Source organism: Arthroderma uncinatum, assembly GCF_011692745.1.
Source record: "Arthroderma uncinatum strain CBS 119779 chromosome Unknown scaffold3, whole genome shotgun sequence".
Lineage (NCBI taxonomy): Eukaryota > Fungi > Ascomycota > Eurotiomycetes > Onygenales > Arthrodermataceae > Arthroderma > Arthroderma uncinatum.
In genome coordinates, this window is record NW_022983865.1 from 1,001,286 (window position 1) to 1,022,238 (window position 20,953).

The following is a 20,953-nucleotide window of genomic DNA, read 5'->3' on the forward strand; positions in this document are numbered from 1 at the left end:
TGCCCTTTTACTTACCATGTTTCACGGCCCTATTTTCATGTCCCTCCCTTTCCTATGGCTATCGACTGCCAGTGATACATTGCATGTGAACTCTAGCATTCGGCATCAAAACGGCGTGCTCAGGCTTAGGGTTCCCTTTTCCCACCAAGATTCCCATGTATATTTCAGATTGTTATGACGCTGTGTTCCTACAGATAACGGTCGACGCGGCTCTTAGTTACTTGGTGGTTTATGTCGTTGCCCATTTTCCCTTTTATGGCTCCATTTTCCTTGCCCCCCATTTAGATAGGATTGTTTATATGAGGTTCTCCGAGCAGCTGAAGTGCAGATCAGCTGTTCTCCCGAGTTCTCAATCAAAAATTGCATTCCTTTACTTGATACTTGCTTTCCCTATCTCATCGCACTTTCGACTATACGTACTTAAAACCGTAGAATTGTTCTATTCCATTTTTCTACTGTAACTCATCAAAAAGAACTGGTGGTCAACAGTCACCAGAATGGACATATGAAGTGGAGGGTAGAAAAACAGACATTTATCCATTTTAAAGTCAGTAGTATATCCCCCTCTTACTCATCCCAAGTAACTTATAAAATAAAGGAGCATTTCTTATCTAGTTAATCGTTATTTAGTGTACCTAAATCTTAAAATATTGAAAAATTTCAAAAAAAAATTAATGTTCATGAGCGCCTCTTGAGAAGGACGGATTTCTGCACATTTTCGCACATACAATAGCGACAGATATTTAGAAATGACAGGGATTCTTTGCGTAAGAATGATAAGAATTAGGAACGTTCATCCAACCAACCGCTGCATCATTAAGATACAGCATGTGAGAACAAAAAGCTAACCGATTCACCGTTGTGAGTTCTCCTACAGGCCTCGGCCAATACGGGACTGATATCAATAGTCTCGAGTTTCGAGCACTGGTCCTTCTTTTCGTTGAGCGGAACAGTATTTGTGACCACAATTCGGCTCAAGCGGCCATTGTTCAACGTCTCAATAGCCTTTCCACTCAAGATGCCATGAGTGACAATGGCAACAACCTCCTTCGCCCCATGGCCCATCAAGGTATCAGCGGCCTTAACCAGAGTTCCACAGGTATCAGCCATATCGTCAACGATGATAGCGATTTTACCCTCAACGCTTCCAACAAGAACCATACGGGAGACCTCATTAGGCCTTGCACGCTCCTTGTGGATCAAGGCGAATTGAAGATCGAGTCGATCGGCAATGGCTGTTGCTCTCTTCGCTCCACCGGCATCAGGACTGACGATGACACAGTTCTTGATGTCTAGGTTCTGACGGATCCACCTAAGCATGCTTGGTTCGGCGTAGAGGTTATCTACCGGCACATTGAAGAAACCCTGGATTTGACTGGCATGGAGGTCCATGGTGATAACATGGTTGCAACCAGCAGTCTGCAACATGTTGGCCATCAACTTCGCGGTGATTGGGGCACGACTCTTGTCCTTTTTGTCCTGTCGAGCGTACGGGAAGTTGGGGATAACGGCAGTGATACGTCGTGCTGACGCAGTCTTGCAAGCGTTGATCATTATAAGGAGTTCCATCAAGCCATCGTTGATATCATTGGGTTTCGTAGACTGGAGGATGAAAACTTGATAATATGTGGGTTAGCATAATTTACGGTGGTAAGATTTGTTGGACTCATTAAGCAGAGAGTTATGTGAAATGATTTCCGGTGAGAAATCTGATATTGGCGGATGGACGTGTAGAATAACAGCAACGGCTAAGGGAAGAAATACCATCTTCGTCTCGAACACTCTCTCCAATAGTCACACTGGTCTCCTGATTGGAATACTGCAAGACCATAATCTTTGTCAACTCAATCCCTAGCCTGTTGATTTGATATCAGCTACTGGTCATTTCCTGCATGAAAACTGCGCGCTACACATAACTATAGCTCCCTCATCCACGATAAATGAATCTTTCTAGGGTGACAACTACACACGGTCTCCCCATGAAAAAACATTCAAGACGCGCAAGGGAAACAAGGCATCGAACGACAGAAGCTAAAGGTCGTACCTATCTGCAACCAGCTGGGCCAGCTCCGGATGGCTGTTGCCGGTCAGCAACTTGATAGAATTGGTTGCCATCTTCCAAGGCCGCTAAAGAGTTATGAGTATTCAAAAGTTGAAAACGGATCAGTGGCGGCTGAGGGCACGAATAGTCGGTGGAAGTCTAGTCAAGACCTAACACATCGCCGCCTTAAATAAGCCAAATGGTGTCAGAGGGGCCGGTGTCCGTATGTGTGCTGTTTGTGTGTTGTTTGACCGTCACATCAAGACACAGATGTATCAGAGCATGTTTGTTCTCTCTCTCTTCTTCTCTTCCTACGGCGCAAAGTTCGAAGTTGCCGAAAGCTTTCGAATTTTTTGGCACCAACTTCCGAGGCCGCTAGTCCTAAAGAAGAAAGTGGCTCGCTGTTTATCGATAGAGTCACGTGTAGATAAGATGATACTCTTAGTCATCAATTACACACGTGATAAGCTTATGTAACATAAAAAGATGGGTGAATAAGGAGAAGGAAGAAGGCATTTTAAAGGCATCAAGACAGCGAGGTAATGATAAAGTAGTAATATTGTCTATATATCCAAGAGGATACGGAGTACTTATCATGATAATATGGTTCAATCTTATTAAATAAAAAACCCGTAAAGCTAGTCATAGAATGACCAGTATTTAAAATATTTATATGACAAAGTTATTTGTCCATTTTAATATATCAAACTACTCTCAGGGAAATTCAGAACAATCCATAGAATAAATGAAAGTAACATTCCATATCCCGTCATGATTAATGATATAAAAATAAATACCTATATTGCTGACTTTCTTTCTCCCAAGGTGGGAAAATTTGGTCTTCTTGTAGGACTATCTTCATATTAATCGAATTAACTACCTACAGAAGTATAAATGCAAGGACATGTAAGAGAGTGATCTAGGTAAATATAATAATACCCTCCATGGAACTGTAACGATTGAGCATGAACAAGCTCGGTTATAATCAAGAGACGTGTATACAGTAATCTAGTCAAAGAAAAATAGGGGTGATTGGGCAAGATATATGGTGAGGAATCTGCGAAATAATATTGAGATCTTACATATCAAAGCCCCAATAGTAAGCAGGGGAAACGCTGGTGGCTATTACATGATGAACGGAGGAATGGTTAAATTTTTTTGGTTCTTGATTATGTCGCAAACCCACGTATAATTTTTCCCTATTTGACTCCCCTCCCGTTATAAAGGAACAAAACAAATGAGAAAGATTATCGCAAAAAAAAGTCGCACGCCCCATCCCTTCACTCGACGGCAGAGGAGGAAAGAATATACTTTATTTCATTGTTGTGTATCCTTTTCATTACTTCATCATCGAGGCTGTTGGGAAGAAAACATGGCTGGGTTTGGCTTTTCCTTGGCTTTGACATGGTATCGTGTGTATCCCATATTGGCTAAGTCTCACACTCTCCAACCGCATCACCCCAAAGGTGACTCTACTTGCGCATCGACGAAGCTCGTCGCTTTCGGAGCTCGTCACGCTTGGCCTTTTCCTCGTGGACACGGTTAGCCAACATCTTGGCGTACTCGTTGCTGTAGTGAAGAAGTTAGTAAAAAATGAGCGATCAAGCATTTGCTATATGAATATCTTTGAAAAAAGATTTTGGAAATGAATGTGGGAACATACGCAGCTTCCTTGGAAGCCTCAGAGCGGCGGCGCTTGAGGGCCATTCTGTGACGTTTCCTTTGCAGTCTCTGTGGGGTAACGAGGCGCTGGATCTTGGGGGCCTTGGTGTACTCCTTCTTTCCTTCGGCCTTGGGGGTGACGGTACGGCGGATAACGAACTTCCTGACATCATCCTTCTTCTCGAGGCCGAAGAAGGCACGGATCTTGGTGGCACGCTTGGGGCCGAGGCGCTTGGGGTTGACAACGTCGGTCAAACCGGGGAGCTCACCCTCACCCTGCTTGACAATGCTGAGAGCAAGGACAGAGAGGTCGAGACCAGTGATGGCTGGAGAGAAAGGCAGGTCAGAATACTGGTTTCCTTCTTTTCGTCGTCATTTAGGGTAGTGTTGTATAATTACCTCCACGGACACTCTTTCTCTTGCGCTCTCCTGTTCGGCGGGGACGGTAGCAGCTGTGGCCATCGGCAAGGAGAAGTCTGGTACGGTTTGGCAGAAGGACTGGTAAAGATATAATGGTGAGATTTCAGTCGTTTAAAATGGGGCGTGTATTTCGTTGAATGGTGTACATACCACCCTGCTTCATGGGAAAACCTATATACGATCAGACGACGGTCAGCGGTCACATTCCACGATATATTCGCCTTCACATAGCGCCGGATTTTCATGACAAAGGAACAGCGCATACCTTGCTTGTCGTTACCACCAGTGATCTTGAAAACGTATCCCTTGAATTCATCACCGAGGGAGTCACCGACGACCTATAGTTGGAAGTCCCGAATCAGCAAATATGCTCCATCTACCAGCCTGCCATGTAATAACATAACACGATCGCCGTTGTCCCTCCATCGAATGCGACCCCGAATGAGCGCGATAGCAGATCCGTATGGCCTTAATCGTTCCTCCTCTTCTGAAAACTCGGATTGTTGTGCCTTACTTCAGTTCCCATTCGCTTCTCCATGAAGGGTCTCAGCTTGCGGTCATCGTCAATTTCGATCAGTTTCTGCGACCCATTGGCCGGGTAGGAAACGTTAAGCTTCATCTTGACCAATGTTCTCTCGCTGTCAAGATGGCCGGGAGGGAGAGAAAATAGGGCGCGCGGTTGTCGATGTGGTGGTTAGGTTAGCGGGAAGTCGACTCTCTCGCTGTCTTCAAATTTGATTTTGGAGATGTTTAGTTTTGGTGTAGCGAACTTCCTGTGTGGACCCTGACTAAGCGTCACGTTATCTTCGCATGAGGTAAGCAGCCCTAGTGATGAGTAATGCATGACTAATATATGATCACGTGAACACCTTCCTACTTAGGCCAATTTAACAACTCCTCACCACCTGGCACTACCAACATGGATTTCTACAAGAAACAACATGATGGGAGAGAGCATGGTGACGACAGCGATGGTAGCTGTAAGGAGCTCTATGTCGTTCTACATCCTCAGGGTTTCTCGCTGCACCACTCACTGAGGCAAATACGGAGTGCCGTTAAGCAATAATAAACGCCTTTATGCCTCGTACGGAGTACATTGTCAACTACAAGTGAGGCTTCTGGCGCCACGACAGCTACAAGGATTCTTATAAAAGTAGAAAGAATACGCGGCATCGAAGGCTTATGGCCGCCACAGATCTACCTTGTTATTCTCCGATGGGCCATTGAGATACATACGAACTATAACGGGAGGCGAAGGCATGCTATATTTTGATATACTAACCAACCATCCCTATACGCCGTGCATCGTCATCTATACCGATACTGTTCCTCACCAACCATATTCAATCTAGCAATGAGGGAAACAAGAGGAAGTCTGAGATGTCGAGAGATGGTACGTACTGCTAGCACAACGACGCTGCAACGACCGCACCGTGCGAAGCCACGCCCACAAGTACCTTTATGGCCCTAATTGAACATCATGGTCTTGGCTTTGGGGGTCCTGCAGTATTATATGTGTTCCCGTTATCATGAGCCGTAAGTTGTCATTGAAGACTGCTTATCTGGTCATGGAAAAGCACAGGCCGTACTAGGTTAACACGGCATGAAAATCCATGTAATTGATCTACCACGTTCCTTGACAAGATATGGCAGGGATGCATTGCGGTACGAAAGCCGGCGTGACTTGTACACTTCCCCACACCTGACGGTGGTCGTTCTGTCAACCTATGTACCAAGCACAAGATCATTCATGGGACACACCAAATGCTCACTCCGGCTTTACGACTGTGACACCCACCAGGTTATGAGTGCATCACAAAGAGGAACCGATTTCCAGACATGGAAGAGTCAAGTCACTCGAAGTACCAAAAGGGAAATACTTTGCCAACCTATGGTTTCAATGCTTAAAAAGAAAAAAAAAAAGGACAAGAGAACGCAGTTCCCAAATCAGCAAAGCGGGAGCCCAGTTGGCACAAGAGGAGCGCAAGAAATAACTCACTTAGGATACATGCATCTGCAGATAGGAGGGGTCCTACCTCTCCGGAGTTTACACTCAACGCGTAACTCTATCTCTTTCAGTCTCTATCGGTCGATCGATTGCGACTACCATTTCCACTCGACTAGGTAGTGGGCATATCTCGCAAGGCCAAGGCAACTGCCCGTACCCGGTTTGTTGCCTACTCTCGCCATTGATGACACTCTAACCACGCTAGCCCCCTGCTGAGGTACGCACAGGGACAGCTCCAATCGGCTATGCTGATCTGCAGAATATGGTTACCTTAGGGCGATCATCACAATAAGCGTCCTCCGTTTAACTTCAGTCCCTGGACGCACCCAACACTTTGGTAAGCAAATGGCTAGGAAACTTGTTACCATTGTGCTTTATTAAATAAAGCGGATCGTCATCCATATGGTTGGGTTACGAATTCGACACCCTGCAAGGGAAGCTTTCCCAACGCCAGAGAAGCCCCCCATTTTCAAACAGGTCTTTAGGGAAAAGTCGGTGATGTAGAGCTATTTTTAAGGTGCGATATCTTTGTGGTATGTTGGAGTTTATGCCAGCGTGACGGTGAGCAGCGAGGAAGTACCCGTCTTGTCGTAAGCATATCTCCAGCTTCGTCTGGTAAAGAGATAGGCGACTGACCTCTTTGTTGAAGGCAGGTAAGCGGAGTGGGAATGTTTTGCATGGCCCTGCTGTGCTCTCCTTACACATTGCGTCTGATTCGCTTTTCTTTTTCTTTCTCCTCCTTATTTACGCAATCCCTCCTACGCTTGAGTCTAAGGTGAGCGTCTCGTTCGTCTAAAAATCGTTGTACGCCAAATGCAAAAAAGTTCCGGGGGTTCCATTTATTCTACTCCATCGCATTGTTGCAGGTCTCTAGTGATTGGGTGTCTCAGGCATTTAAAAGAAATATGTGCATCCGGCCGCATTCAGTCAGCTCGCCGGACAAAGGAATCCAAAAACAATGGTTCACGTTTTTCCTCATTCCGAAGGTTTTTAGCCCTAAACGGCTGATACCTCGTCATAAATGCATCGGACGGCTGCAATTGTTTGCAAGGAGCGCCTGCTGTACGTCCAAAGCCAACAAAGAAACCACACCGAGAAGCGGAAATCAAATTCAAAATACAACAAATTTCTTAAATAAGATGGAGCTTTTTAAGGGACGAAATTAACAAAGGGAAATTTTCATTTTTTATTTTTTTATTTTTTCGTTTCCTCTTCGTTGTCTCGTTCTTTCTTCTTCCCTTCCTTCTAGTAGCTTCGTTGTGGTAGTGATTTCTTGCCACATTCATAACTACATCATGATACCTGTGGACAAGAACAAGAACACTCATTACAAAGTCAGCCTTTCACTCTCTTGTCATGCTTTCTTCCTCCGTCTTACCAAAGACTTCAACTCCTTCCATGTCTCACGATCGAGATCTCCCCAGGCCGCCAGCATTGTATAATGATTACCCAGAACGAGATATACCGGCAACAGGGACCATGACGACATTGGCTATCAGGGTAAAGGGCCATGGACTCTCTTCTGGCCACAATGCTGAAGAGAATGATATTTTGTCAAAAAATGCCTTGTCTATGACCGGGATGGAGGCTATATCACATGCGGCAATGTCCCATTACCGCGAGAATGCTCCAGTGTCGTCGAAATTGCAGGTTTCTACATCACCTAATAAGATAGAGACAATACTGGCGGATTCGATACCGAGGAAAAAGGCAGCGTCTGTCCTTACATCCGAAGTTTGTGGCGAGGAACGAGCTACGTCGTTGAGCTCCTCAAGCCCGAGTCCTTCGAGGGAATTGAATATCCAGTTTTGTCTGTGCGGACCAGAACCAAGGATCCCCCGCCCAAGAAATGGTTCGTCGGTTACTTTCTATACATACATATACAAATCTCTATATTCCCTCCCCTGCAGATTATCACAGTGCGGATTTGAACTTTGGGCATTAAGCAAAATATCCTTTCTTCTTGCCTGGGTCGCAATACATAGCCTGGTCTACACCCGAATATATTGCACCCCAATTTTATTAACTTTAGTGTTTATTAGCGTTCATACTATTCCGGCAGCACTTGCAGAGCTCCGTTGTTGCAGAGCACCCAGGGCTAGCAAATCCACACATATCAAAGATTATCGGAAGAATGTGGAAAACGCTTCCACCTAAGGAACAGGAGCCTTGGAGGAAGCATGCAGATGTAAGTAGACCCGGCACTTCTACCTTCCATTTCTTTTGTGTAATACATGCTCAGACACTAGTATAGGAAGAAAAAGCTAGGCACCTGCAAAAGTACCCAGGTTATCGATATCAACCACGACGACCAGGTCGCAACAAGAGGAAAAGTAGTAATGCGGTGGCGCCTATGATTAGAATTGATTCAACTGGAGCATTAATCTGCAGCCGGTGTGGCGGGAAGCCGATGAAACCTCCTTCAACCCCCTCCGCCCCATTCATCCCTGGCGTTAATGGTCAAAATGACAGTCCGCCAACGCCTCAAGCCAGCCCTGAACCGGCACGAAGCGTGCTGGACAACTGTCGGATGAAAGTCGAAAATTCTCCAAGTCCGATTAATAATGCCTGTGAAGTGGGTTGGCGTCTAAGACCCTTTCTTGACGACAATATACCACCCACATCTCCATGCACCAAACGGCGTCGTCGCGAGATTAATGAGATATATCCACCTGTCCGTGAAAATAGTGGGCCTGAGAACCCATATTTGCCTCGGACATTGACACTACCTCGCCCAGAACTACTACTGCCTGTTACCTCACCACACTCTATCTGGCCTGTTAACTCACCAAATTATATCTGGAACATTCAATCGCACCACCAGAACTCTGCGCCCCCTTCGCCTCATGACCCTAGCCTAGTTCTTCCCCCATTACAGCTAGCACCCCAATCATACCCACAAACTAGGGGCGTGGAAGAAACGCCGTTGACGATTTCGTTCCTGAAAAAGATAAGTCTTCTATCCAAAGGCTCTCCTCCATTTACAACTTCCTCGAGCCCAGACTCCGGTCACGCGGGAGGCTCAGTTATCGCCATCGAAGGCGATGACCCGGAATTGATCGCCTATGTCACTGAATATTTGAATAATGCTCTTTCCTGCGACGATGGTGGGAATGTTCGGATATTTAAGGGCCCCGAAGCCAGTACTCAGACGGCGTCAGAAGATACGCGAGCGGCAGCTGGAAACCATCTCGAAACAATTTTTTCATGGTATAAAATATCGGGCAGGATAATTGAATTCCTTAATGACCGCTTCTCGCCAGCAGTGCAACCGTCTTCATGCGAGGATGAGTCCAAATCCAATGCATCCTTTCAGTCAATCATACCCAAAACAGAATATTTGCGTATCAGCTCACCTGGTCGGTCCCCCTCTGGCGAGGCGGCGTATACACCTGCCTCCAGCGATGCTGTTTATACCCCTGCTTCTAGCGAGGCTGTTTATACACCAACCTCCTCTTCTAGTGACTCAGCTTTCCGCATAGCGCTTGTCCCGCAATACCAACTGGCTACAACAGAAGCCCATGCTTGCCTGGCTTCAAACAATGGTACACAAGATCCTATGGACCATTGGGAGCGGATGGCGATGCAATGGGGTAGCTGCGTTGGCCCAGATATCACCGTATATATACGGGATTGCGACCAAGATGAGATGAGCAGATACGGCGAAGGGAACTCCGTCGAGAACCGTTTGAACGATGTCCGAACGTTGGTTATCAGGCGTCTCGTCGGTAGCAACGAAGGTATCGACGAGAGAGCATTGAGGAGAGTTGGATTCGAGGTCAAAGAGTTCCTGAGAAAATAACTACGTTATGAAATGATTAAGCCTTGATTATGCCATGCGTCACGAAAATTACTATAACCCCGGCAATCCCTGTCCTTTTTCCCCAGTTAATGTTTATTTACTCTAGGCGGAATGGTTGTATCACCTTGCCCCTTATCGGCTTTATTTTTCCCTCCCTTATTTCTTTTCTTCCTTTCCTTCCTTTCTCCTTCTTTCTCCTCCTTCCCTTCCTCTCCCCTGTTTTCTCCTTCTTTTCGACATTTCCAGCGTTTCCGGATATGTGTTTTTAGACCTATCCTTTTTCTTTCCTAATAGACAGGCGATGTACGACTTGGGACACGAGTGGGTGGCACCTTAGATTCTGCTTTCTTATATCGGTCACGATTCAACGCACTTTAAGAGGAAGACAGAAACGATATGACGCTGGTTTCTATATACTAGAAGTTATCGAGCGTTCGCTTAAATGATGACATAATCACCATCCTCCATCTTTCGTCATCGCGGCTCTCGCTTGTCACGTGCCCATCGTCAAAGTCATGTGATGATGACTAAGAAACATGGTTAGCGCGGCTCAAACGGTTTACTATAAAAGTTTATACTCTGCCTGGGAAACACCCCCCGAGTAACACTTCGATATAACACACTAGAATGTTTTGCCTAGCCACCGCAGGAAATAAGAAAAAAAAATACGTACTGGGGAATATAAGCTACCATATAAGAGGCACATGAGCTGTTCCTGTACAATTTTCCCTACCAAGTGTCATCTCAGTACAGTCTCCTCCGGATCTGGCGGATTTGAAGCTTTCTCTCGTCGAATAGACTTACAGAACGTCTTCACTGGAAGTTATATTATTCTAAAAGGTAGGACCTTGCATCTTGTACACGGACAAGTTGCGAATACCCTTCACTGTGTACTAAACTCGTTTTAAGATAAATAGTAAGTGGACGGGGTAATGGAATCGCCAGGCAGACGGTCTCTGCAGTCTGGGTCGGACTCTCCGGCCACACTATCTCCCGGGGAACCTGAGACTTCGACCTATACGGCATCGACATTTAGTGCTCTTAATGCCCGTCTATTTCGATACGGTGCGTGGAACAATGACCTGACCGATTTAATCCCGGTCGGAGTCATTTGGACGGCTTCTAGTAATTCTACGTCTAGAGTAGAACGGCTGTCGCCTTTCGATCCGGAGCGCCGTTCTCTCGATGTGCTCAGGGACGTTGGGTGGGTCCACGTTTCTACGGTACATGAACCCTCTGGTGGATTCATCAATGAGAGAGTTTATGTCTTACCAGAGGATAAACTCTCAAAAGATCCTTCTGGGCTTGACCTACCTCTCCGACGTAGGTTGAAAAGGGTTATGTCAAAACTTGATACGTCTGTTGAGGCATGGGAAGGGAAGTTCGAGCCCGGCCGTCCTAGGGGTGCTGGGGAAGTCAACCGTGAAGGGGAAACCCTTTTCTATATCTTCAATACTCTGGAATCTCCAAAACCCGAAGCTGCACATGTCACTGACCCATGGTCGTGTACCGCCATGGCTGATCTCATGTATTCTGGCAGCGAAGATGGCGAGAATTCCGCTGTTCCAGGGCTCAGAACGCCTTTGTATCCTTATCAGCGCCGCTCAGCTGCACTTATGATACAAAAGGAGGTACAGCCTGGGCAGTCCCTTGATCCGAGATTTCAAGCGCTCCGTGGGCCCACCGGCCGTAAGTATTATTACGACAAGGAAGAGGGTATCATTCGTACCATGCCAAATCTATATTCAAATGCATGTGGAGGTAGGTGTTCTACTTTCCTATTTTTTCTGGCAACGAGAGCTAATCATTTTATAGGAATACTAGCGGAAACCATGGGATTCGGCAAAACTCTGATCTGTTTAGCGGTCATTCTGGCGACCAGAGGGCATATGCCATCCATTCCCTCCGAGCATATCAATACGACTCCTCCGGTTAGAAGTAGTACCGCCTCTCTTCTTGAAATGGCGGCTGCAACTGCTGGCTCTCATTCCATTCCGTGGGAATCACATTTTCGCCAGCTACAATCGTATGGCATGCACTATGGCAGGTGCATAGCTGCATGTAATAAAAACCGGGGATCATATTCTATAACGCAAGCTCCGCGGTATGGTCGTCGATGTACAATAACGAAGGAGAGCTCGATCCGTGTACAACTCTCCTCGGGGACACTGATTATTGTGCCACCTAACTTGGTCGACCACTGGCTAACGGAAATATCAAAACACACTGAAGGTCTGAAGGTTCTGGTGCTGAGAGACGCCCGTGATGAAACTCCTCCTGCAGTGGAACTTTTGAAGTACGACATAGTGTTGTTCTCGCAGTATAGATTTAAGAAGGAATCCGGAGGGCTTAGCGCATCATCGCCCATGACATATTATTCGCCTTTGAGAGAGCTTCATTGGCTTCGCATAATCGTTGACGAAGGCCATAATTTTGCGAGCGCTAGAGAGAAGAGTAGCTCTGTTTATATGCTGGATAAGCTACAGGTTGAGAGGAGATGGATTGTTTCGGGTACACCGTCAAAGGGGCTATACGGAATTGAAGTCAGCCTTGCCGCTGAGAATAATATGGCTACATGCTCTGAGGCAGACATAGCCGAGGGGATTCTACAGACCAGAAAGAATCCTGAAAATGTATTGAGGGAGGAGTTGAAAAATTTGGACAAACTGCGGTCCATGGTGGTTGATTTTCTGGACCTCAAGCCTTGGTCAAATATACGCTGTGCAGACCAAGCTAACTGGACGAAATACATGAAGCCGGTTGGACCTGATGGGAAACGCAGGATGTCGCTATCTCTACGCTCTACTCTTCAATCTCTCGTCGTACGCCACCGGGAAGAAGATGTGAAACGAGAGGTTACTCTCCCAAAACTTCACAACGAAGTTGTATACCTAGAGCCAACTTTTTACGACAAGGCCTCTTTAAACCTTTTTGTTCTCCAAATTATTGTCAATGCAATCACCTCCGAGAGGACGGGTGAAGACTATATGTTTCATCCGAAAAACGGAAAGCATTTGACTCTGCTGATAAACAATTTGAGGCTCGCGGGATTCTGGTGGACAGGTTTTCAGAACGAAACCATCCAAGAGACGATCAGAGTCGCGAAAATATATCTAGAGAAGAACATGTTTCGAATGTCTGATGAAGATCTAGTCTCACTCCGTCAAGGGATTGTCGTTGGAGAGAAAATTATGGCATGCGATTCTTGGAACGCCATGTGTCATCGTCATGAAGTCGGCATTTTTGTAGAAAATTTCCCAGAGTACGCACAGGCGTTTTGGTCACTCGATAAGTCGGCTGAATATGGGGAGCCGCTTATACTTGGGATTTCGCTTGCCCGAGAGGCACAGAAGTTCGTTGCCGCGCATCTTTGCTCGTCAGATCCTGGTGAAGGCCTTGCAGGAGCCGGCCTTTTAGCACGGCTCGAGAAGTACAAGCAACCGGGGGCCGCCAGCGAGACCTCGCCGGATTCGAAGGATGATAAAAATGGAACTCGTGTCCATCGTTCTAAGCCAGAAAGGTCCAACGAAAAGAAAACGTCAAGATTAAAGAGACTGCCGTCCGAGTCACCACTTAAGAACACAAAAGTTGTCGCAACCGCATCCGCCAAGCTTACATATCTGTTAGAAAAGGTGATTGAATTCCAGGAATCGGAAAAGATCATCATTTTCTATGAGGGTGAGAATACTGCTTTTTGGGTTGCTGAAGGCCTTGAAATGCTGGGTGTTGATTTTCGAATATACGCAAGCACTCTCAAGCAGTCCCAGAAGTCTGAATACCTGTCTGTCTTTAACGAGGGCGAGTCTGTTCGTGTACTGCTGATGGATCTAGGTCAAGCCTCACACGGGCTTCACATTGCGTGTGCATCAAGGGTGTTTATTGTGAACCCGATCTGGGACCCGAACATCGAGAGCCAGGCAATAAAAAGAGCTCATCGTATTTCGCAGACTCGGCCCGTTTACGTGGAAACTCTCGTGCTAAAGGATACATTGGAGGATAGGATGCTCAAGAGAAGAAAACAAATGAGCAATGACGAGATGCAGCGTGCCGAGAAAGACATGTTGGATGATCACACTATGAGTTATATCATCCAGAATGAAACTTTTCTGCCCCTTTCAGATGACTTGTGGTCGCCAACGCCCGCTTTTTTGAAAACGCCGCTTGGGTTTTTTGATAGACATACGCTCTCTATCCCCAATGGCTACGTCGAACCCGATTACCCAGCAACCATCACTCTTTCGGACCCCAACACCCTCGCGACCAGTTCACCAATGTCTGACAACAAGCGCAGGCCTACATTCATATTTGAGTCCGATTTGCCTACTACCCCTCCAGGGAGGAGGACCCCAAAACGGCTCCGAGAATCACCCACCCAGGAACATGTGGATAGAAATGGGATAATCTTCATATCCCCTCAAGGCCGAACGCCGCGTAGGCGAAGAACATCCGCTAGTCTTCCGGCCAGCCCCAGCACAAGCAACGGAGTCACTGGTGTAATACATACTTGAACGGCTTGCAGTATCCTTTTACTCTTGGCTCCATCGTATAATATCTGATGGCACCATTTTAATTTGCTTTGTTCGAATGTTTATGTAGCATTATATGGCGAATACAGGGGCAAACGTGGATATTTAGCGGTACGGAGTATTATGCGCTCATCATTTTGGAGCGGCGAGGCGTTGGATGGATATTGTTCTGCCTCATGTTAACTTACCTCGCAATTGGGGCATAATGATTGATTCAATAATATCATGCCGTATGACATAATTCCAAAAATAGTTTTGATGCCTTTAGCCTTTGTCCAGTTATTAAAATCGACGGCGCCAAATATTTTATTCATTAACCCCGCGTTAAGCTACAAATCTCCTTTGAACCAATCTCAGGTATGGATATGCTAGTAGATGGATATCCTCTAGAGTAAAGGAAAATATACAGCAATCTCCCATATCTCCGCATGATATATTCAGATATGTCCGGCCTGGTCTTCGTCATCGGAATTTCCGGTCCATCCTCGAGCGGCAAAACAACGCTTGCACGGCTTTTGCGAACAGTTTTCAGTCCCACAAAAGGCTCCAGTGCTGATATCAGGACTCTTCTTGTCCATGAAGATGATTTTTACAAGCCGGATGATCGGTAGGGTTATTCAAGTGGCCACTTCTCGTGTGATAAGATATAGCGGTGGGTAGTTCTAACATATGAATTCGCCATATAGGATTCCGGTTACGACAACATCTTCTGGAAAACTAGTTCAGGATTGGGATACAATTGAAGCATTTGATGTCAAGCAATTTGTTTCTTGCCTGTCTTATATTCGTCAGACAGGTAGATTTCCTCCTAAGCTACAGAGTAAGGAAGACTTGAATGATGCTACGGACTCTGGAGTTGATGAAGCTACGATCGATGCGCTGCAGAAGCGGGTAGCCCAACGATTATCCCAGTCACAAGAGCAAAATCAGAAAACTTTGGACAGCTCAAGTCAGAAATCAGACGAACAAGCTCCCTGGTTAACAATCGTCTTCGTTGATGGGTTTCTGCTATATGCCCCACCAAATGACTCTGCGCATCCGCTACGGCCGGTTCATGACCAGATTAACCTCCCTATTTTCCTACCGGTGACATATCCATTGCTTAAGGAGCGTCGGGACGGGAGGACGGGATATGTAACGATTGGTCCTGCGCCGACTCCAGTACCGAGAGACCCAGATGAGGTGGAGGAAGAGCCCAAAGACGAGGATATGGATAATGAAAAAACTGAAGATGACGCTCCAGTGAATTTCTGGACGGACCCTCCAGGCTATGTTGATGATATTGTCTGGCCGCGTTATATCTCTAACTGCTCCTGGCTATTGTTACCGGAATCTGTCTCCGAGACAAGCCTAGACGAGGGCGAACTAAAGAGACTCGTTGGGAATGGAGCAAATGTTAGGGAAGACTTGGGGATTTCTGTTGCTCCCCAGAAAGGTGACGCAACTATGCCTCACCTGCTAAACTGGGCGGTGAATTTGATCTTTACTAAGATCGGAGAGGTGGTTAATACGGCGAGGTAATTCCGTACCTCTACTAGTAATGTGTATATAGATGTTCGTCTCTGTCATGACAGATTGTTTTAACTTTTATATGTTATGCCAACAAGTGGAAGGGTCATATATAGCTATATTGTTTTCTTAGTCGTAGTTTTGTAAATTTCATAATTAAATTAAATGATCATTATCCGAAAGGGTTTTTTATATGAACGACGTAAGAATTTATCCCATAGCCTCCAGAATGCTGCTTTTATGTTGATGCTAAGGCAGTCGTAGTCCAAAATCACAATAGAAGCAAGAGTTCTTCAACCAATTCTTCATAATTAAGGCGCCGTATCCTCTTAAATAACCTAAGAAGCACCACCACGACCGCCCACACTGGCAAGAGCAGCCTTTTGCGCATCAGAAAGGCTAACAGCGGGAAGAGGCTTGGCCCCAGCTGCAGGTGGCGGCGAAAGGAATCCGATTGCGACGAGATACGCGAGATAAAGACCCATGAGTTCTTCAGTCACACCACTGCCGGTAGAAGCATCAACTCCAGACCATTTAGCGTCTGATTTAAGGGATGCCGAAGCATTGGCATCATCCAATTCTGGCGCCCTGGTGTTCGATGGGAGATCAGCAGTAACAAAGTGATATAGTGGCATCCTGATAGAAATATTGGTTAGACAAGTTTATTTATGTTAAGGAAGACAGAGCGGTTCTTACAATGCGTGCTGAGAAACCGAGTTCTGAGAATCATTCACGTATTGTTCCAGCGAGCTGGACCATGGCACATAATCGACTTGCGGAACGTCATAGCCATACGTTTGTAGTGTGCCGAGGAACTGGTTGAAACGTAGACGAGGATGGCTGGTGACATGTGCAACAGAAAGCTCTGGCTTTGGAGGATGGAAGGCTGAAGCAACGACAACTCGTGCTACATGATCCACAGGCACCATGTTTATGGTATTGTGAATATTCGGTCGTGATGAGAGTTGGATACATCCCTTGACCATTCGGATAAGGAAGTCATCAGTGTTAGTATCTATAGAATTATCGTAAGTTAGCATGAAGGCATATATGGCGCTTCCGAAAACGTTTGACTTACTTCCTGATGTTGAGTCTCCGGTCACATATCCGGGGCGAACAATAGCGCCCCGTAGGCCTCTCTTTCCAGACTCCCTAACAAGGAATTCTCCAGCCCATTTACTCTGTCCATATCCAGTACCGAGCCCCTGGCTGCTTCCAGCAAGGTCGTCAGCTTCACTAATACCTAATCCACCATCGGCAATAATTCTCTCGGATTCTTGCACATAATAGTCAGTATCTAACACACTTGTAGAACTGATGAAGGCGTATTGTTTGGGTTTCCCGGTAGCACAAAGGCGCAGAGTATCAACAGTTCCAAGAACATTAGGACCCCTGAGGTTGGAATAGGGGTAAACCCAGTGAACAAGCGCACCGTTGTGGATTACTATGTCCACGCGGTTTGCAAGATCGTTGAAAAGATCCATGGAGAGACCGAGATTTTCATTTCCTAGGTTACCTTGGATGCACTCGAGTTGGCTGGTCCATGAGTCTGACCAGAATCCATAAGCCTTGCAGGTTGACTGGATACGCTCAAGAGCTAGCTGTGCAGATTTAGCACGCACGAGGCAAACCACTTTGAGGGAGGGGTTGGACCTTGAGAGCAGGTCGCGGAGGATATATGCTCCAAGGAAACCAGTGGCACCGGTCAAAAATACCGTTGATCCTTCTTTCAATGTAGTTTCAGCCGAGGAAGTAAACTTGGCAGGGAGTTTGTCAACAAGCTCCTTAGCATCTTTCGAGTATTCGTCCGCAACAACCTTCTCGGCTTGTGCAGCTTCGGCATCCTGGCTTTGATTGTCGGCAGTCAACGAATGGCTGTCTTGGATACGCGAGATTTCATTACAGAAACCCCTAAGCGTTGGGCTTCGGAAAATAGCACTCATGCTAATGTCCACGCTTCTCCATTTCCTGCGGAGTTCAAAGAACATCTGCTGCGCAAGGATACTGTGGCCACCGAGGTCGAAGAATGAGTCATTTGGTCCAATCATTCTTGCGGTGATGTTGGGGAGAAGCTTTGCCCACATCTTTGCTACTTCTTGCTCAGTGTCTGAAAGCTCCTGAAGAACTGAAGAACGACGGCGGGGAGCAGCAGCGCTGAGCTCAGCGGTGTCCGGGAAGGGAAGGGCTGGTTTGTCTATTTTCCCATTCGGATTCAGTGGCATCCTTCGTAGAGGGATGATGACGGTTGGGACTGCGTAGGAGGCAAGTTTCCCACGGAGATATTCCCTCGCATCGTCACGAAGGGGTCGGAAGCGAGTCAGCATTCCGACCATACCCTCAGCTGAGGTGTCATCTTTCAACCCCTTTTGCTCTAACCATGAAGACCATTTACCCATTTGAGGCACAATGTAGCTGACTAGGGTTGGCTCCTCGAACTTGTCTCGTCTGACCAGTGTCACATTCTCTCGAACAAGAGGATGTCGAGATAGGTGTGTGTCAATTTCGCCTAGCTCGATTCGGAATCCACGGATCTTAACTTGGTCATCAGCCCTTCCAGAGCATTCAACATCACCCGTGGGAGTGTATCTACCCAGATCACCGCTGCGGTACATACGATCTCGGGGTCCAACGTAGAATTCCCTCCAGGGTTCGTTGGAGGAAGCGGCGCGCTCCTTTTCTTTGTCTTTCCAGGTTTGAGGGTCGACGAACCAATTAGGGATGAACTTCTTTTCATTCAATTCAGGGGAACCTAGATAGCCTTCCGCAAGACCACCAGCTCGGACGTAAATCTCTCCAACTTCGCCAATGGCACATAATTTAGTTCGATCGAATCGGTTGACGACGAGTAGCTGAACATCTACCATGCCCTTTCCTGCTGGGATGACATCCTTCACGGTATCGAGATATCCTACTTGCTCTACCGAGGAAGGGATTTCGAAATAACTCACAGCACGCTGAGTTTCGGTGGTACCATACATGTTAACAATGTTAACATTTGGCGCCAAGCTCTGAAGAGATCGGCAATCTCGTTTAATCAAGACATCACCGACGAAGAACGCATGATGCAACGACGGGAATTGAGCAGTAGCTCCACCGACTAGGATCTGACCCATAGCTGGTGTTAAATGGGTTACTGTTGCCTTATATTCACGCATCCATTCTGCTAGACGCTCATTCTGGATATCTTCTCGCGATGGGACTATGAGTTGGGCACCCAGAAAAAGGGGTGTGAAAATATCACGTTGTACCGGGTCGTGTGCGATACCGCTGAGAAGGGTGAATCGGTCATCTGGGGTGAGTTTGAACGTCTTAGACATCCATGGGAAGTAGTAGGCGAGAGAGAAGTGTCTTCCCTTAACACCCTTTGGACGGCCTTCGGATCCGGAGGTAAAGGAGAGAGTAGGTGCGGAGTCAGGTCCGACAACGACGCCAACTGGGGTTGACTTGAGAGATGTTTGCTTTTCCAAGACAGATACACCGTTAACGGAACCTCCTTCTAGAGTGCCATCGCCGTGTAGAACTAGAGCAGGGACCTCCGTCCTGAGCTCTAGATTTTGATCAATAAATGCGCGTACCGAGTCGGCGAGCTCACCAGCGTCTTGAGTGGCCTTCTCGATGTTTATCAAAGCTCGAGGCCGTGCAACATCGAGATAAATGATCTGTCTCTCAGGGGGGTATGCTGGATCGATAACGGAGAAGGTTCCACCAGCCTTCAAGATACCCATAACCGCAACGACAAGGTCTACACCACGATGGGCATATACCATGACGACCTCGCCTCTTTCTACACCTGACTGGACAAGATGGTGTGCAAGGATATTGGAAGCTTCATGAATTTGTCGGTAAGTAAATTCGCGATGCGGGTTATAGGCAGATTTGGTCTCGACAACGCAAAGCTTTTCAGGATGAGCCTCAGCATTGCGAGAAAAGATATCGTGAATCCCTCCTCGGAACTCAGACCAGTGCAGATCGCTTGTTGGGTCTGGTAGGAGAGCCCGTTGAGACTCTGTAAGGAACTCAATCCTTCCAATGGCTTCGTCTGGGTTGAGGGATGCATTGTACACCAGACGAACGATCTGTGCAAGTATCGTGGCGATCCTAACACTGGAGAAGAGACGCTGGTTGTAATAGCCGCCCACTTCAAAGTCTGTAGATGCAATATTCAAGAGCAGATCGGTGGTCTCGAAGGTGTTTGCAGGGTACTCCTGAGACGCTGCGGGGGCATCGTATGCGGCGAAACGGAAGAGGACTGGCTCCTGCTCGAGCTTAGACGCCTTCTGGATGTGAGTCCGAAGAGTTCTTAGTGGAACAATATCCGAAACGCTCTCTTCATATATCTTGGTCACCCTGTCAAGCAATTGGGCAAATGTTTCGCTGTGGTTGATCGGAATGCGCAATACGAACGGGCGTCCATCGTTCTCAGAGCTTGTCCCCAGGGCGATATCCTCGTCCCCAGTCAATCGGCTGACTATGACGACGAGAGCAGTGAGGAAAACTAGAAACGTCGACTCCTTGGATTTACAGAGCTTCTTTACAGCCGATTGCTCGTCGGAAGTGAGCTTTAACGACTCGAATGCCTCAATCGCTCGCTTGGACGACCCTGTGGACGTGGATTCGGGATAGTCTCGCGTGAGCGGTGAGATTGTGAGATTCTTCAGCCGTTGAGCCCACCTCTGGAGGCGCTCTTGCAAAGCACCGCTCTCGATTCCCATCGTGTGCTCTTCAGCTCATCCGTCTGTCTGCGAGAGTCTCCCTCTGTCAATTGGAGACGTTGATATATCAACAGGTGAGATGGAAATTTACTTCGCGCTTCTTTTTTTCCTTATCTGGCAGTGACTCAACCCACCAAGCGCGGTACCGGTGCTGACTAAGCTGACTAAGCCAACGCACTGGCCAATAAAATGTCGAGACTCGGAGATGGGAACAAGTAAAGTCTGGTATCTTAAAGATCACCTGACCATAAGTACAAGTATATAGTACGGTAA

At 46.9% G+C, this 20,953-nt stretch overlaps 5 protein-coding genes across 5 annotated transcripts; 2 read left to right on the forward strand and 3 right to left on the reverse strand.

The window, feature by feature from the left end:
• Positions 1–816: 816 nt before the first annotated feature.
• On the reverse strand, positions 817–2,115 carry GIQ15_04102 (ribose-phosphate pyrophosphokinase; the record flags this gene model as incomplete). Its single annotated transcript, XM_033551519.1, has 3 exons — positions 817–1,616; positions 1,765–1,856; positions 2,045–2,115. 3 exons carry the CDS (start codon positions 2,113–2,115, stop codon positions 817–819), a joined length of 963 nt encoding a protein of 320 aa, XP_033405249.1.
• A 1,398-nt stretch (positions 2,116–3,513) lies between these two features.
• On the reverse strand, positions 3,514–4,742 carry GIQ15_04103 (40S ribosomal protein S6-B; the record flags this gene model as incomplete). Its single annotated transcript, XM_033551520.1, has 6 exons — positions 3,514–3,610; positions 3,705–4,029; positions 4,103–4,201; positions 4,274–4,294; positions 4,389–4,461; positions 4,638–4,742. 6 exons carry the CDS (start codon positions 4,740–4,742, stop codon positions 3,514–3,516), a joined length of 720 nt encoding a protein of 239 aa, XP_033405250.1.
• Positions 4,743–8,541: 3,799 nt separating this feature from the next.
• On the forward strand, positions 8,542–9,933 carry GIQ15_04104 (HMG-box transcription factor; the record flags this gene model as incomplete). The annotated part of the gene is made up of 1 exon (XM_033551521.1): positions 8,542–9,933. The coding sequence occupies one exon, from the start codon at positions 8,542–8,544 to the stop codon at positions 9,931–9,933; it is 1,392 nt and encodes a 463-aa protein (XP_033405251.1).
• Positions 9,934–10,865: 932 nt separating this feature from the next.
• Positions 10,866–15,980, forward strand: GIQ15_04105 (uncharacterized protein; the record flags this gene model as incomplete). The annotated part of the gene is made up of 4 exons (XM_033551522.1): positions 10,866–11,694; positions 11,749–14,364; positions 14,985–15,066; positions 15,146–15,980. 4 exons carry the CDS (start codon positions 10,866–10,868, stop codon positions 15,978–15,980), a joined length of 4,362 nt encoding a protein of 1,453 aa, XP_033405252.1.
• A 326-nt stretch (positions 15,981–16,306) lies between these two features.
• Positions 16,307–20,680, reverse strand: GIQ15_04106 (L-aminoadipate-semialdehyde dehydrogenase large subunit; the record flags this gene model as incomplete). The annotated part of the gene is made up of 3 exons (XM_033551523.1): positions 16,307–16,604; positions 16,665–16,983; positions 17,047–20,680. The coding sequence occupies 3 exons, from the start codon at positions 20,678–20,680 to the stop codon at positions 16,307–16,309; spliced, it is 4,251 nt and encodes a 1,416-aa protein (XP_033405253.1).
• Between the last annotated feature and the right edge of the window lie 273 nt (positions 20,681–20,953).